This window comes from Pseudophryne corroboree, chromosome 10 (genome assembly GCF_028390025.1).
Source record: "Pseudophryne corroboree isolate aPseCor3 chromosome 10, aPseCor3.hap2, whole genome shotgun sequence".
Lineage (NCBI taxonomy): Eukaryota > Metazoa > Chordata > Amphibia > Anura > Myobatrachidae > Pseudophryne > Pseudophryne corroboree.
This window is the reverse complement of record NC_086453.1, coordinates 286,976,479-286,995,585: the sequence shown is the minus strand read 5'-3', so window position 1 is coordinate 286,995,585 and position 19,107 is coordinate 286,976,479. Positions and strand designations below refer to the sequence as shown.

The following is a 19,107-nucleotide window of genomic DNA, read 5'->3' as shown; positions in this document are numbered from 1 at the left end:
CTTGCTGGTACTTGGAGAACCACAAGTACCAGCATGCTGGGAAATAACGGGCCTGCTGGTACCTGTAGTTCTACAATAAAATAAATACCCAAATAAAAACAATACACACACAGTGACAGTAAAACTTTAATAAACATACATGCACACTTACACACTCATACATACTTACCTACATCTCACACCGCCATTCACGTCCACTTCTCCATGTAGAATCCAATAGGAGTACCTGTAATAAAACAAAATACTTACAAACAATCCAGTGATGATCTGTCCTCTTCGTTCCTGAAGTAATCCACGGGTTAAAAAAATAAAATAAAGCACAAGTCACGGTCCAACGAACTAAAGGGGTTCCATGTTTACACATGGAACCCCTTTCCCCGAATGCCGGGACCCCCCATGACTCCTATCACTAGAGGATCCGGCAGCCGATCATGGAGCGCCACGTCATCGCGCTCTCCTGAATGGCTGTTCGCTCCTGGCCTGTCAATCAGACGGAGCGCACCGGCTAGAATGGAGCATCGTGGTGCTCCATTCTAGCCTATGATGGGAAAATTACCCACAAGATCTCACTAATCCGGTGTTATATAAAATTACCCACAAGATCTCACTAATCATTGTGTTATATCCATTATTGTTTTACTATTCTCTCCCGTAAAACACTGCCGGCAATACAAATTACTTTGACATCAGTGTACTCGAATTGAAAAAACCCACAGTAGTTTAGTAAATTACCGTGCATTCGTACACTGCCGATGTCAGCCGAGATTGATCTCGGCTGAAATCGACAAAAATACAAATCTTAGTAAATATACCGCTCAGTCAATGATAATATGAAGGGTCCAGGGATTTCTGTTAAAGGTAAACATTTATTTAATATACAGTACATTAAAAGACGAGAGTTATGGTAGACTTGCCTTTTTTAACTCTCTTTCTTCAAAGTTCATATGGTCCACAGGGAACATCGGGGGTTGTAGTTGGTTGATGAGAGTCCTGGCACCAAACAGTTAAAGCTTTCAGCGTATCCCAGAATGCTCGGCTCCTCTCCCCTATAACCCCGCCTCCATGCTCAGGCATTTTTTTTAACCAAGAAAAATTAGGAAGGAGAGTGACAGGAGAGGGCTCCTAAGTCTGACACCCTCCTTGTCGATGCAATAGCAAGCAAAAACAGAACGTTCCTCATTAGCCATTTGAGATTGGCTGACTCCAAAGGTTCAAAGGGGGGCTCTTGAAGAGTGGCCAGCACAACAGACAGATCCCATGGAGCTACTGGAGGGACATAAGGAGGTTGTATGTGGATGACACCCTGAAGGAATGTACGTACATCAGCAAGTGAGGCAATTCTGCGTTGGAACCAAACAGAGAATGCAGAAATGTGCACTTTGAGTCGGAGAGGCAAGTCGTAAGCCTAAATCCAAACCTTGTTGAAGAAAAGTAAAGTATTCTTGAGAGTTTAAAGACAGTTGCATCATAAAGCTTGGAAGTTGTGGAAGTTGAAGGGGTTGCCTTACTGAGAGGCTCTGGAGACCGGAGATCCCAGTGTGGCGGTAGATGAAAGGTCCACTGAACTGACAAGGCATCTACGAATGCTGCCTGAGGATCCCTGGACCGGGATCCTAATACCGGAACTTTGTGGTTGCGGTGTGAGGCCATGAGATCCACGTCTGGTAGACCCCATCTGTCCGCTAGGAGTTGGAAGAACTCTGGGTGAAGAGCCCATTCTCCGGTGTGAACATCCTGATGACTGAGGAAATCTGCTTCCCAGTTGAGTATGCCTGGAATAAACACAGCTGATATGGCCCAAAGATGATGTTCTGCCCACCAGAGAATCTTGGTCACCTCTTGCATCACCATTTTACTGCGAGTGCCGCCTTGATGATTGATAGATGCCACTGTTGTGGCGTTGTCTGACTGAATCTGAACAGGTCTGCTCTGAAATACAGTATGGCCTAGAGTCAATGCATTGTTCACTGCTCTTAATTTCAACACATTGATTGGTAAGTGAGACTCTGCCAGACTCCATCACCCCTGAAACGAGTGTTGTTCGGTTACAGCTCCCCAGCCGCAAAGGCTGGCATCCATTGTGAGCAGCACCCAGTTGGGGATCCAGAAGGGTTGTCCCCTGTCCAGCTGCTGGTCGTGGAACCACCAATTCAGTGAAAGTCGAATCTCCAGAGTCAGAGTTATCATTTGTGACTTAATGCGATGATGCTGACCATTCCACTTGGAAAGAATCAGCCGCTGAAGGGGTGTGAGTGAAACTATGTTGAATGTGGACACCATCAGACCGAGAACTTGCATTGCCGAATGAACGGACACTTGAGGACAGTGAAGGAACTGGCGTATTTTGTTCTTCAGTTTGAAGATCTTGTCCGGTGATAGGAAAAGTTGTTGACTTTGAGAGTCCAGAAGTGCTCCACGTGTAACATCTGCTGCAGTGGTGTAAGGGAGGACTTTTTCCAATTTATCAGCCACCCGTGACACTGCAGGAAGTCTACTGCAAGTTGGAGCCGACGGAGGAGAACCTCGTGTGAGTTCGCCAGGATCAGCAGGTCATCTAAGTACGGGAGAATTCTGATTCCCTGATGATGAAGGTGTGCTGCCATGACAGCCATGACCTTGGTAAATATCCTGGAAGCCGTAGCTAGGCCAATTGGCCGTGCCTGGAACTCATAATGTTGGTTGCAAATAGCAAACCGCAGGAATCGCTGATGCGAGAGTGCAATAGGAATATGCAGATATGCTTCCTGTATATCCAGGGAAACCATAAAGTCCCCAGGTTCCATGGCCAGAACTTGGATCGCAGAGTTTCCATGCGAAACTTGAAAACTTTCACAAACCTGTTTAAATATTTGATGTTGAGAATTGGCAGGGTTGAATAGTAGCCTTTTCCCCATTGAGACTGAGGAACTGGTACTATCACCCCAGAGTGTAGAAGCCAGTTGACCACGTTTTGTAGTATCTGAGCCTTTTCCTGATCTGATGGAAGGCCCGTGGTGAAATACTGTTGAGTGGGGCGTCCCTTGAACGAGGCGGTGTACCCGTGAGAGACTACTTACTGCACCCAAGTGTCTGAAATGGTCCAAACCTGCGCAAAGTGCAGGAGTTGGCCTCCCATCCTGAGGTACCCCAGGGGGAGGCCCATCCCATCAGGCTGCAGACTTGTCAGGCTTTGCTGTAGGTTGACATGCAGCCCAAGATTGCTTGGACTTGGGCTTAGAGTTCTTTGTAGCATGTGTTTTCCTAGTGAACACCTGTCCTTTCACTTTCCTTTGTGGACAAAAGGTATGAAAAGTGGAACTTTTGACCTGCTGAGTAGGAGCTGGGAGCAAAAAGGCTGTTTTGGCAGCCGCCAATGATGCTACAATCTTATTCAGCTCTTCGCCAAACAGAATATCACCTGTAAAGGGTAGAATTTCCAATATTTTCTTGGAATCTAAATCTACTTTCCAAGAATGTAGCCAAATATTAGTGTGCCAGCACAGAGATTGCAGACGCCTTTCCTGCTAGAACTCCAGCCTCTGATAATGCTTCCCCAGTCGCTGTCTTAACATGTGTCAGGTACATTCTGCTTTCATCAGACATATCTGAAGGCAGTTCCTCTTCAAGTTCCTGGCACCATACTTCGATAGCTTTTGCTGCTCATAAAGCTGCCACTATAGGCCTATGCATAGCCCCCATGAGGGAATAAATAAATTTACATTTTCAGTCAGTTCCTTTAGTGAGGAGATGTGGACGTCACCACCAGATGTGTGACATGAGAATTCACTACAGGCGGCACACACTGCTGCTGCTGGGAGAGGATATCGAGCTAATGCACACTTAGACAAAGGGAACTATTCACCAGGAGTGTTCCAGGGTTCTTGTCTAATTTCCATTAAATAATCAGAATGTGGGGATCTTTTTTTTTGAAACACATCAGTTTTCTTAGCAACAGGTGTGGGTTCCTCTTCAGAAAGTTGAAGAATCTGTTTAATAGCCTCAACTAGGGCAGGCACATCTACTAGAACGGGAGCTTCCTCCTCTGCTGCACAGGAGTCTGTGACAAAGAGAGCTGTATACTCACCCTCTTCCTCAGATGACACATCAGAATCTGATAAGGCCATGGATTGAGAGGAAGAAGTAGCCTGTCTAGAGGTACCAGTAGCATGTTTATGCCCTGTTAGGGTCTTTTGTCTAGTCAGAGTTTGCATTAGCTGTTGAACCTGAGTAGACCGGGTATCCACCCAATGTGGATTCACTATTGGTACTATGGGGGTAATTGAGACCTGATTGTAGCAGCAAATTTGTTAGCAGTTGGGCAAAACCATGTCCACTGCAGGGGAGGCAGATAACGAGTTTTATGGTAAGAACTTACTGTACCTTTGTTAAAACTCTTTCTGCGAGGTACACTGGGCTCCGCAAGGATAGACATAGGGGTGAAGAGTAGGATCTTGATCCGAGGCACCAACAGGCTGAAAAGCTTTGACTGTTCCCAGAATGCATAGCAACGCCTCCTCTATAACCCCGCCTCCCTGCACAGGAGCTCAGTTTTTAGTTAACCAGCCCAATGCAGTAGCAGGAAAAGAGACGACAATGGTTAGTAGCCACATACACCACACTCTCACGACAGGAGAAGTGTCAGCGGCTAATGCCATACCAACCCAAAGAAGCTAAGTGCGTCAGGGTGGGCGCCTTGTGGAGCCCAGTGTACCTCGCAGAAAGTGTTTTAACAAAGGTAAGTTCTTACCATAAAACTCGTTTTCTGCTACGGGGTACACTGGGCTCCACAAGGATAGACATGGGGGATGTCCTAAAGCAGTTCCTTATGGGAGGGGACGCACTGTAGCGGGCACAAGAACCCTGCGTCCAAAGGAAGCATCCTGGGAAGCGCCAATATCGAAGGCATAGAACCTTATGAAAGTGTTCACAGAGGACCACGTAGCACAATTGTTCAAGGGTCGCACCACGGTGGGCCGCCCAAGAAGGTCCAACAGACCGAGTAGAGTGGGCCGTAATGTGAGCAGGAGCCGAGAGACCAGCCCTCACATAAGCATGTGCAATCACCATTCTAATCCATCTGGCCAAAGTTTGCTTGTGAGCAGGCCAGCCCCGTTTGTGAAATCCAAACAGCACAAAGAGAGGATCAGATTTTCTAATGGAAGCAGTTCTCTTCACATAGATACGGAGAGCCCATACCACATCCAAAGACTTCTCTTTGGGAGACAGATCAGGAGAAACAAGTGCCGGAACCACAATCTCCTGGTTAAGGTGGAACGAAGAAACCACCTTAGGTAAATATCCGGGGCGAGTCCTAAGAACCGCCCGGTCACGGTGAAATATCAGATATGGGGAACTACAGGACACGGCACCCAAATCCGACACTCTTCTAGCTGAAGCAATAGCCAGCAGAAACACCACCTTAAGGGAAAGCCACTTAAGGTCAGCTGAACCAAGAGGTTCAAATGGAGACTCTTGTAACGCCTCCAAAACCACCGACAAGTCCCAAGGAGCCACAGGCGGGACATAGGGAGGTTGGATACGCAACACACCCTGCGTAAAGGTATGCACATCAGGTAAGGTCGCAATTTTTCTCTGAAACCACACCGACAAGGCAGAAATGTGAACCTTGAGGGAGGCCAGACGCAGGCCTAAGTCCAGACCCTGCTGAAGAAAAGCCAACAACTTGGCTATACTAAACTTGGAAGCATCATAATCGTTAGATGCGCACCAAACAAAGTAAGAATGCCAGACCCTATAGTAAATCCGAGCCGAAGCCGGTTTCCGGGCCAGCAACATAGTTTGAATGACCGCCTCAGAAAACGCTTTAGCCGTTAAGACGGAAGCTTCAAGAGCCACGCCATCAAAGACAGCCGGGCCAGGTCCTGGTAGACACAGGGGCCCTGAACGAGGAGGTCTGGGCGTTGTGGAAGTAGAATTGGACGCTCTGACGATAGGCCTTGCAGGTCTGAGAACCAGTGCCGTCTGGGCCACGCTGGAGCTATGAGAAGCCGATTTCCTTTTTCTTGCTTGAACTTCTGAATTACTCTGGGCAGGAGTGACACCGGAGGGAACACGTACGTCAGCCGAAACCTCCACGGCACCGCCAGCGCATCCACGAATGCTGCTTGAGGATCCCTTGTCCTTGCTCCGAAGACCGGAACCTTGTGATTGTGTCGAGGCCCCACTTTTCCACTAGGAGTTGAAACACTTCTGGATGGAGGCCCCACTCACCGGAATGTAAGTCCTGACGACTGAGAAAGTCCGCTTCCCAATTCAGGACCCTCAGAATGAATATTGCCAATATGGCCGGTAGATAGCGTTCCGCCCAATGTAGAATCCGTGAGACTTCCTTCATTGCCAAACGGCTTTGAGTGCCGCCTTGATGATTTATGTAAGCCACTGTGGTGGCGTTGTCCGACTGTACTTGAACAGGACGGTTCTGAATAAACGCTGGGCCAGATTCAACGCATTGAAGACCGCCTGCAATTTCAGAATGTTGATCGAGAGGAGGGATTCCTCCTTGGTCCACCAACCCTGAAGGGAGTGTTTCTCCAGCACCGTGCCCCAACCTCTTAGACTGGCATCTGTCGTCAACAGGACCCAGTTGGATATCCAGAAGGGACGGCCCCTGCACAATTGTCGGTCCTGGAGCCACCAGAGCAGCGACAGACGGACCTCCGGAGTCAATGAGATCATTTGAGACCTGATCCGGTGAGGCAGGCCATCCCACTTGGCTAGAATCAGCTTCTGGAGGGGGCGAGAATGGAATTGAGCATACTCCACCATGTCAAATGCTGATACCATGAGGCCCAGCACCTGCATCGCCGAATGTATCGACACTTGCGGACGAGAAAGGAAGCAACGAATCCTGTCCTGAAGCTTCAGGACTTTCTCCTGAGACAAGAACAACCTCTGGTTGTGAGTGTCCAATAGCGCTCCCAGGTGCACCATGCTCTAAGCAGGGACCAGGGAGGATTTCTTCCAGCTGATGAGCCACCCGTGGGCTTGTAGAGACCGGACAGTCATATCCAGATGACGAAGGAGAAGTTCTGGGGAATTTGCCAGGATTAACAAGTCGTCCAGATACGGCAGTATCCTGACCCCTTGACGGCGGAGTACCACCGTCATTACCGCCATAACTTTGGTGAAGACTCTTGGAGCCATAGTTAAACCAAAAGGTAACGCCCGAAACTGGTAATGGAGGCTGCCAATCGTAAACCTCAGGTATTGCTGATGTGACGCTGCTATAGGAATATGCAGGTAAGCATCCTGTATGTCCAGGGAGACCATGTAGTCCCCAGGTTCCAAGGCCAGAACTATAGAGCGAAGGGTTTCCATACGGAACTTGGAAACCTTCACAAACCTGTTCAATGCCTTGAGTTTGAGAATTGGCCGGGAGGACCCATTCGGTTTCGGGACTAGAAACAGCGGAGAATAGTACCCCCGGCCCCTCTGCTCAAGAGGCACCTGTACTACGACTCCTGTATCCAGGAGGGTCTGTACCACCGAATGAAGAGTGTTTGCCTTTGTCTGGTCCAACAGGACGTCTGTCCGGCAAAATTGATGAGGGGATCTATTTTTGAAGGCTATGGCGTAACCTCAGGTGACGACTTCCCGTACCCAGGCATCTGAAGTGGTCTTCAACCATTCCTGGGTATACCCTAGAAGCCGGCCCCCCACCCTGGGATCCTCCAGGGGGAGGCCCACCCCGCCATGCGGCAGGCTTATCGGTCTTGGAAGCTGGCTGACGGGCCGCCCAGGCTCTTTTGGGCTTTGGCTTACCAGGTTTGGAAGTGCGGGCCTGCTTGTTGTACGCCTGACCTTTTGCTTTACCTAAAGGACGCACCTTTAGCCTTCAACACAGAAGGAGCTGTACTTGGCAGACAGGCAGGTTTGGCAGTAGCCAAGTCAGCCACTACCTTATTTAAGTCCTCCCCAAACAGAATATCTCCCTTGAAAGGGAGTACCTCCAGGGTTTTTCTAGAGTCCAGATCCACAGACGAGGATCTCAGCCACAATATCCGGCGAGCCAGGACTGATGTAGTAGAGGCCTTGGCTGCTAGGATACCGGCATCAGAAGCCGCCTCCTTAATATGGTGAGAAGCTGTGACAATATATGACAAGCATTGTCTAGCATGGTCAGAAGAGATTTCAGCTTCTAACTCCAAGGCCCATGCTTCAATAGCCTCTGCAGCCCATGTTGCTGCAATAGTGGGTCTTTGTGCAGCACCCGTGAGGGTGTAAATCGCTTTCAGACAACCCTCCACACGTTTCTCCGTAGGCTCTTTTAGAGACCTGACGGTAGTGACAGGTAGAGCTGAGGAAACCACCATCCTAGCCACATGTGAGTCTACTGGAGGAGGCGTTTCCCAATTTTTAGACAGCTCTGGCGCGAGGGGATAGCGAGTCAGCATCTTCTTTTGAGGCACAAACTTCTTACCCGGGATTTCCCAGGGTTTCTGACGTATATCCACTAGGTGGTCAGAGGTAAAACTTGTTTAACCACCTCCTGATGCTTGAACCTATCTGGTTTCTTAGGTGGGATGGATGGCTCGGGATCATCCGTAATCTGTAAAATTAACTTAATAGCCTCCAAAAGATCAGGAACATCCACATGTGAACTATCCTCCCCATCAGCAGTATCTGTGTCAGAATCTGTGGGTCAGTGTAAGTGCCGTCTTCATCAAACGAGGTGTCAGAGACAGCAGTGGATTGTGAGGAGATAAGAGCTCGCTTAGAGGACCCCTTGGGCTTGGGCGAGCGAGGGTCAGACTTTTTAGTAGTCAGAGACTGGTTCAACTTCTTCAACTGAGCAGATAAATTAGTTTATTAACTAGCGTATGCAGAAGCGTGGAAAAAGCAGCCCACGGTGGGTCATTATGTACCTCCGTTGCCACAGTCCCACTGGGGGGCAAGAAGCCCCCAGAACCAGGGCCCACAGCTGCTATATTCTCCTCATAGGGATCTGTGGCGTCAGCAACACCAGTAGTGTGTTCAGCCCCAGAACCTTTACCCTCAGAAGCAGACATGATATAACTTGCAATATCAGGTAACACAGTACAATTGGCAGCAGCACAATACCTCTTACCCAAACCCCTGCGCAATGTAGTCAGCACAAGCAGAGATAAATGAGAAATATGGTGACTAAATCACAGAGAAAAATACGTATTAAAGTATATCTTTTGAAAATCCTATATAAATATAAAACCTGACGCACCAAGCCCCCTCGGGTTATAGAATATAGGGATAGCAAGTTGAGTGAGAGACACGAAATGGAAACCACTCAGCAAGCTAATGCACACACATATAGTCACAGTTGTACAATGCAGAGGTTATTACTAATAATAATACTGCAATGGACCAGCTTATATAGCTATGTAGTCAATAGATATAACACTGCACAGTAAGAACTGGATGTATATCACAGAGTAATTGTACTAGAAAACCCTGACTAAATGCACTCTTTCTTAACTAACACTGTCTAATAGGCAGGTAGAATACTTAAGTGTCATGTAAAGTCACAGCGCTGACAACCAGGCGGCTTTACACAGGAGGATTTGCCCAAGCAGTCCCAGGAACAGTGTAGCTGAGAGAAATGGCGCCCAGACACTGACACGGAGTGAGGGAGAGACAGATATGCAGCTCCAGGGGGTGAACATTTGCAGGAAATGGTGCCCTGGGGCTGGGGGAGGGGCTCCAGGTCTAAGCCTTATCCCCCTGCTGGCAAAACCACCGGGTACTGTGGGCTACTATTAAAATGGTTTTTAAAGGAAAACCTGACCTGCACCCATGCCCTGGTAATCTAGTGGGATCGCCTGTACTGCCACAGTGTCCACCGCTAGCGCGCGCGACCCGCCTCCCACTGACCGCGCCGGATCGCGATAAAGTACAGGTCCCGCAAGCGGGGCCCACTCACCACCTTCCGAAGCGCGGCCACGCGATCCCGGAGAGCCACCGTCGTGTGTGCCTGACCATGGAAGAAAACCAGAGCCTCCTGCTGTAGTTACCCGGCAACTAGGGCTCGGGAGTGTACAGCGCCGCTGAGGAGAGATGGAGCAGCAGCAGTGAATGTCAAAAGACATATACACACCGCTGCTGCCCTTGAAGTCTTCACTTTTCTTCTCAAAAAGCTCTTCTTAGGGCTGCCCAGTGCAGCCCCTCTGTTATGTGCCTGCTATCTGCGGCACCAACTACAAAACTGAGCTCCTGTGCAGGGAGGCGGGGTTATAGAGGAGGCGGCACTATGCATTCTGGGAACAGTCAAAGCTTTTCAGCCTGTTGGTGCCTCCGATCAAGATCCTACTCTACACCCCTATGTCTATCCTTGTGAAGCCCAGTGTACCCTGCAGCAGAAATAACATGTGCAGAGAGTTAGATTTGGGTGGGGTGTGTCCAAACTTAAATCTAAATTGCAGTGTAGAAATAAAGAAGGCAGTATTTACTCTGCACAGAAACAAAATAACCCACCCAAATCTAAATCTCTCTGCAAATGTTATATCTGCCACATCTGCAGTGCACATGGTTTTGCCCAACTGCTAACAAATTTGCTGCTACGATCAGGTCTGAATTATCCCCTATATTGGGTGGTAGTGACATAGGGGTGCCCATGGTGGGTGTAAGTCGGTACACCAGAGTACCTAATAGTAGGAGCTGGAGGTGTGAACTGACTAGGAGGTGTATAACAGTTAGCACAGAGGCCATCCTGTATAACATCCTCCACAGATATCCCTGCCAGGCAAGTTATACATTAGAGCAGAGGCGGCCAAAACGTCGATCGCGATCTACCGGTAGATCGCGATGCCTCTGCCCGGAGCGTTCCCAATGATGCATTGCGCGGGTGACGTCATGACGTCAGCCGCGCACCCACGCAATGCGCGATTGGGAACGCGATGTGAGGAGCCTGTGCGCCTGCTGGATCTGGGTTGATCCAGTCAGCGCCAGTGGCAGCAGGACAGCAGCAGCGGCAGGAAGCGGGAGCAGGCACGGGAGCAGGATCCAGCCAGCGGGGAGACAGTGAGACAGCCAGCGGGGATCCAGCCAGCAAAAGTAAGTATATCTGGCACTGTGGGCACATGGCACTGTGGGGGCATATGTGGCACTGTGGGGGCATATGTGGCACAGTGGGGGCATATGTGGCACTGTGGGCACATGGCACTGTGGGGGCATATCTGGCACTGTGGGAGCATATGTGGCACTGGAGGCATATCTGGCACTGGGGGCATATGTGTATCTGGCACTGTAGGGGCATATGTGGCACTGTTGGCACATGGCACTGTTGGGGCACATATGGCACTGTGGGGGCATATGTGGCACAGTGGGGGCATATGTGGCACTGTGGGCACATGGCACTGTGGGGGCATATCTGGCACTGTGGGAGCATATGTGGCACTGGAGGCATATCTGGCACTGGGGGCATATGTGTATCTGGCACTGTAGGGGCATATGTGGCACTGTTGGCACATGGCACTGTTGGGGCACATATGGCACTGTGGGGTCATATGTGGTACTGTGGGCATATGTGGCACTGTGGGGGCATATGTGGCACTGTGGGGTCATATCTGGCACTGTGGACACATGGCACTGTAGGGGCATATCTGGCACTGTGGGGGCATATGTGGCACTGTGGGGGTATGTGGCACTGTGGGGGCATATGTGGCACTGTGGGCACATGGCACTGTGGGGTCATATGTGGTACTGTGGGCATATGTGGCACTGTGGGGGTATATCTAACACTGTGGGGGCATATGTGGCACTGTGGGCACATGGCACTGTGGGGGCACATATCGCACTGTGGGGTCATATGTGGTACTGTGGGCATATGTGGCACTGTGGGGGCATATGTGGCACTGTGGGCACATGGCACTGTGGGGGCATATCTGGCACTGTGGGAGCATATGTAGCACTGGAGGCATATCTGGCACTAGGGGCATATGTGTATCTGGCACTGTAGGGGCATATGTGGCACTGTTGGCACATGGCACTGTTGGGGCACATATGGCACTGTGGGGTCATATGTGGTACTGTGGGCATATGTGGCACTGTGGGGGCATATGTGGCACTGTGGGGTCATATCTGGCACTGGGCACATGGCACTGTAGGGGCATATCTGGCACTGTGGGGGCATATGTGGCACTGTGGGGGTATGTGGCACTGTGGGGGCATATGTGGCACTGTGGGGTCATAGCTGGCACTGTGGGCACATGGCACTGTGGGGGCATATGTGGCACTGTGGGGGTATGTGGCACTGTGGAGGCATATGTGGCACTGTGGGGGCATATGTGGCACATGGCACTGGGGGCATATCTGGCACTGTGGGCACATGGCACTGTGGGGACATATCTGGCATTGTGGGGGCATATGTGTGTCTGGCATGGTGGGGGCATATCTGGTACTGTGGGGGCATATGTGTATCTGGCACTGTGGGGGCATATGTGTTTGAGGTTTTTACCTGTGGGGGGCCAATGAGTGATTTCGTGCGAGATAGTCATAACACCCAGTGCAGCAAGGATACGCCCCTTTTTATACCACGCCCCTTTTTTGTTATACCACACCCCTTTTTGTGGCGCGCGCCTGCGGCGCGCAAAATTATCCCGCATGAGTAGATCACAAAAGCTTTTCAGCTTTCAAAGTAGATCACCGACTCCAAAAGTCTGGCCACCCCTGCATTAGAGCAACACAGTGGATTCTGCTTGTTTGCATCCCTTTTTGTTAGACATGTTAGTAAAACAATATGGGCGCCCTTACGCTCTGAAATAATATGATATAGTCAGAGTGTAGTATGTAACTGAACATAGACAAGTATGTGCTTTGAGAAATAGCCCTGAAAGCACCTGTACAGGGTATAGAAATAACAGACATAGGTATATATGATATAGTGCTGACAGCCCAGAGAAAAAAATCACTTCAAAAAAGTAAAAAGTACTAATCTTTGGGGCTACCTCAGCAGCCACGGTGCACCTGCTTCATGCAGGCACCAACTAAAAACTGAATGCCTGAGCATGGGGGCTGGGTTATAGGGGAGAAGAGCCGACCATTTTGGGATACGCTGAAAGCTTTAACTGTTTGGTGCCCGGACTCTCATACACCACCTACAACCCCGATGTTCCCTGTGGAACCCCTATGAACCCTGAAGAAGAAAGGTGACACACACACATTGCCATAGCTAAATTAAACATATGACACAGCAAAATATACACGTGATTAAAGAAAATGAGTGAAAAAAAGATAAATCTAAATGAGACACAACACGGAATAAGTTAAAATAAAATAAGTAGTAAATTGTGTTTTCAAAATGAACTATTGCAGGTAATTGGGATGCTTCCCAATAACTTGATAAATATGGTTCACATATCTAATAGTAACATGGTTTATTAAGGTATGATGGAATCTGGGCAAACTTAAATAACACCAGTTGTATCTGGAAGAACTTAATAGTTTCTAAAACCTGGCAACAATATGTAACTAATTGGAATGTTACATGTGCTGTGGAACCAGTAGAGAGAAACACGCTATTGAATAATGGGGGTGGTCTTCAGTATGCCGACTGACGGGATCCCGGTGCACAGTATACCGGCGCCGGGATCCCGACAGCCGGCATACCGACACTTATTCTCCCTCGTGGGGGTCCACGACCCCCCTGGAGGGAGAATAAAATTGCACCGTGCCCGTAGCGTGGCGAGCGCAGTGAGCCCGCAAGGGGCTCCTTTGCGCTCGCCACACTGTCGGTAAGCCGGCAGTCGGGCTCCCGGCGCCGGTATGCTGGTCGCCGGGAGCCTGACCGCCGGCATACCGTAGTGAACCCACAGAATGGTATAGTGGATCAAATAAATAATAAATTGTATCTATATCTAAACAGCTACATATGATATTATTAGTTATACTGTAGGTTATTGAGCATATAATAAACAAATTAACAAAATGATAAACTATATAACTACAGAGTAATCCTGAAAATTTCAAACAAGACATTTTTATGGTCTTCTAAATTATAAAGCATACGATAGAGCGGAAAAAAATAATGTTTATTTAAGGGCCCTACACACTGGGCGATATTACTGAAAGATATGAACAATCTGGTTCATTAATGAATGATATACCGTTCATATCTTTCAGTGTGGAGGCAGCAACGATGTACGATGCGCGGCCCGTCGCTTGTTCATCGTTGGTGCCCCGTCGCTTGTGCATGCAGGCCAATATAGACGATCTCGTCCATATTTGCATGCACTGCTATGGAGCCGGGTGACGGGGGGAGTGAAGAAACTTCACTCCCCCTGTCACCTTCCCCCCGCCGCCGTGTCGGCTGTCTGCCGTATCGGCGGTCGGGCAGCTCAGCGGCGGGTCGTGCAGTGTGTAGGGCCCATAAGTCTTTCACAAATAAGTGCTCAAACTACCGAGTCTACTGAGAGCAAATAGCTGCGACGTGCGGTCAGGGTATGCAGGGGAGGCAGAGACTCACCTGTTACATATACGCCAGAGTTTAGACCAGTGGTGGCTCCAGAGCTGGGGCTGCAGCGCAGTCCAAAATTCAGAAAGAGTAGCCACACCTACTGGCAGTGAGTACCGGCCGGTGAGGTTTGGCAGCGTTTGGGGTGGCAGTTGGTGTGGCTCCCCTATTTGAATTTTGGAATGTGCTGCAGCCATACCTCTAGAGCCGCCACTGGTTTTGACTATAAAAATTATTAGAATAATACAAAGAAGGTATGTATAACTTATAAATATAATCTATTATTCTATTCATTTTTATAGTCCTAACTCACCACATTTTTCTTTATCATGATGCCCACATGAACCATCAGGTTCATATATATGTATGTAAATCTGGCTCTAATATTAGCCATTGCCTCCCTAGCCACTTACCTCACCGCACATACCTGGTTAATAGGATGCAAATATCACTTAGTGTATATTTATATAAAGTAGCCACTAACTGAGAGTATAATAGTAGTGTAACCCATGCATATAAAGATCGTGTTTACTTTAAAATTAATGACTAGATACATACAACATGTCCAAAAAAGTCTCTGGGAGCCAATAGGGATCATCTGTGTAGGCTGTTGTTGCCGATCATACCAAATCAGATTGTTTTGGCTGCATTTAAAATTTAAAATCATGTTTAAAGACATTGGGGTTGATGTATCAAGCAGTGATAAGAGTGGAGAAGTGGACCAGTGGAGAAGTAACCAATCAAATGTGAGCATTTAGCAAGTAAATTCTTTAAAATGATAGGTAGAAGCTTATTGGTTTCTATGGGTAACTTCTCCACTGCTGACGTTTTTCGCAGCGCAGCGAACAGGTTACTACTGCGCATATGTATGCACCGCAATGCTCAGGCGCGTCGTACGGCTACAAAGTGTATCGTTGCTGAGCGATGGATTTAACGAAGAACCCATTTGCACAGCCGATCGCAAGGAGATTGACAGGAAGAAGGCGTTTATGGGTGTCAACTGACCGTTTTCTGGGAGTGGTGCGGCGAACGCAGATGTGTCCAGGCGTTTGGAGGGCGGATGTCAGACGTCAATTCCGGAATCTGCAACACTGGATTCATCGCACAGGGTAAGTAACTCTTACCCTGGTCTTGTTCTACACAAAACTTTTTTTGCATAGCAGGGCTGCACAAGCGATCGCAGCCTTGCAATGCAAAAATACACTGGCCCATAGGCGGCGTCTAGTTGATCACACGAGCTGCAAAAAGTTGCAGCGTGGGATCAACTCGGAATGACCCTCCATGTCTCTACTCTTTTCACTGCTTGATGCATCAACCCTTTTGCTCTTCACCACTTGTCTCTGCCACACAAACAAGACGTACAGAAGATCTTGGTCAGAGTTTGGTATTTTGTATAGAGACAAGAACAATATATCAGTGGTAAATTCGCCAGTTGGCTTTCTAATACTTTTGTAGAAGTCAGGACAAGTTCAGAAACATGAATATTATTATACTTATTGCTGGAGCTTTACATTAGATAATATAGAAAAAGAGAATGTAAAAAAAGGTAATACTATTTTAGTATTTCTAAGAATCTCAATGAAACAAAGAGTAACCAATATCAGATGTGAATGTAATAGAGGTGTGCTTTTATACACAATGAAATAATGGATGTTGTACACAGGTGTGGTGTGGATCATATCGGCCAGAGTACGCTAGACACTCTATAAAGACGGATGTACACAGTCCATTTAAATACAGGTGAGAACAGCATCTTTCCAGAATCTACTTTTTACTAAAAACTGTTGATGTGTTGTTTTTTTCTTTCTTTATTTTAATGCTGTTTGGTTCAATATCCAATCATCCGATAAACCCACAGAACACTGCAATGTAGGGTGTGTAAAGGGTATTGTCTTTGGAGCTTACAGGGGCTCATTTGTTTCAAACCTTGAAGTGCAAAATACTGTGCAATAAACACAGAATCTTGAGTAACATGCATAGGCAAATGCGGGGAGGAGGGGGGGGGGGGTTCTGGTTGCCTGGAAACCTCCCTCCTATTTGAAATCAGCTCAAATTATGACCACAATAACATATAATACGATTATTAGAGCTGCCGCCAAAGCATGCAGTATAAGGGACAAAGCGGAAGTGCTGCACATGGCCTGTTGTAGCTGCTTCTTCTACCAGTAGGTGCCAGGAAGAAGAGACAGGCACTTTATCATGAGGTGGGAGAATGTTTGCTTAGAAAGTACAGTTCTCTACTGGTTCTATTAGGTTTGTGTATGTATTTATTTATTATGGGATATTTAAACTTTGACTGGGATACATACAATAACCTGACGTATTGGATGCCGCCAGTCATATGACCTAGACTGGCATCAGGAAGTAGAGAATACCAACAGGAGTCGGGAAAGTATGTATGCCCTTCCCCCCTACCAACCTTCTTTTTTTTTTGTAATTAAATATAGATTTGGGTGCCCCTTGATGGGATGAACATCATAAAGGGATGGCACGCACAGCAAAAAAGGGATGTGGTCTCACAAGGAAGAGGCTTGGCCACACAATAGTACCCCATTGCAGCTTCCCTTTAATTGCTCTGCTCACCTTATCCAGCAGCTGTGGTGGCCCCTTCAGTGTCTGTAGTGCATTGGCTAGCTGGTCTTCCGCAGCCGTTCTCCCTCGTGTCAAGAGCAGAACGGGTACAGGTGCAGGTGCCTCACCCCTCCTCCTATACACCGCTCAGGTCAGCTTGTGCCTCAGACACAGACAGCTTTCTCTTCCCGGCTAACAGCTTCCCTCCCAGTCCCAACCCTTTGATGCTATTGCATCCGAAAGTTCCCCTCTGCCCACACACTCACACTAGCCCTCCTCCAAGAGGAGAGCTCACTGTCTGCTATCTTCTCTGTCACCTCTGTGGTGTCTAAGACCTTAGGACCCAACATGGCCTAGGCGGCTGCCTGGTTTGCCTTGTGGAGAATCCGGCTCTGGTACTGATGGCTCGTTAAGCCCGGGCCGGTGTGATGTATCCCTGGCACTAGTGATGAGAGTGCATGGGGTTGCAGCATACATGACAAGGTGTCCTCTGGAGGCTACATTACAAACATCATGCTGCACTGTTCCCCCAATATGAACATTATACAAACAGTGCCCTCAGTATGAAATGTATGTCACACTGTGCCTCCAGTATGAACACTATACCACACTGTGCCCACAGTATAATTATTATACCACACTGTACCCACAGTATAATCATTATACAACACTGTGCCCAAAGTATAATCATTATACCACAGTGTATCCACAGTATAATCATTATACAACACTGTGCCCACAGTATAATCATTATACCACACCGTGCCCACAGTATAATCATTATACCACACTGTGCTCACAGTATAATCATTATACCACACTGTGCCCACAGTATAATCATTATACCACACTGTGCCCACAGTATAATCATTATACCACACTGTGCCCCCAGTATAATCATTATACAACACTGTGCCCACAGTATAATCATTATACCACAGTGTATCCACAGTATAATCATTATACAACACTGTGCCCACAGTATAATCATTATACCACAGTGTATCCACAGTATAATCATTATACAACACTGTGCCCACAGTATAATCATTATACCACACCGTGCCCACAGTATAATCATTATACCACACCGTGCCCACAGTATAATCATTATACCACACTGTGCCCCCAGTATAATCAAACCACACTGTGCCCACAGTATAATCATTATACCACACTGTGCCCCCAGTATAATCATTATACCACACTGTGCCCCCAGTATAATCATTGTACAACACTGTGCCCCCAGTATAATCATTGTACAACACTGTGCCCACAGTATAATCATTATACCACACTGTGCCCCAAGTATAATCATTATACAACACTGTGCCCACAGTATAATCATCATACAACACTGTGCCCACAGTATAATCATTATACCACACTGTGCCCACAGTATAGTCATTATACCACACTGTGCCCACAGCATAATCATTATACAACACTGTGCCCCCAGTATAATCATTATACAACACTGTGCCCACAGTATAATCATTGTACCACACTGTGCCCCCAGTATAATCATTATACAACACTGTGCCCACAGTATAATCATTATTCCACACTGTGCCCCCAGTATAATCATTATACCACACTGTCCCCCCAGTATAATCATTGTACAACACTGTGCCCACAGTATAATCATTATACCACACTGTGCCCCCAGTATAATCATTATACAACACTGTGCCCACAGTATAATCATTATACAACACTGTGCCCACAGTATAATCATTATACCACACTGTGCCCACAGTATAATCATTATACCACACTGTGCCCACAGTATAATCATTATACCACACTGTGCCCACAGTTTAATCATTATACCACACCGTGCCCACAGTATAATCATTATACCACACTGTGCCCACAGTATAATCATTATACCATACTGTGCCCACAGTATAATCATTATACCACACCGTGCCCACAGTATAATAATTATACCACACTGTGCCCACAGTATAATCATTATACCACACTGTGCCCACAGTTTAATCATTATACCACACTGTGCCCACAGTTTAATCATTATACCACACTGTGCCCACAGTATAATCATTATACCACACTGTGCCCACAGTATAATCATTATACCACACTGTGCC

General features: G+C 47.7%; 1 protein-coding gene across 2 annotated transcripts in view; it reads left to right on the top strand.

Moving 5' to 3' along the window:
* Positions 1-19,107, top strand: part of MMEL1 (membrane metalloendopeptidase like 1) — a 536,727-nt gene that overhangs the window by 512,953 nt on the left and 4,667 nt on the right. For both annotated transcript variants that reach the window (XM_063943337.1, XM_063943336.1), the window contains exon 22: positions 16,086-16,162. In XM_063943337.1, coding sequence (XP_063799407.1) covers positions 16,086-16,162 — 77 coding nt within the window. The remainder of the gene's footprint in view (positions 1-16,085; positions 16,163-19,107) is intronic.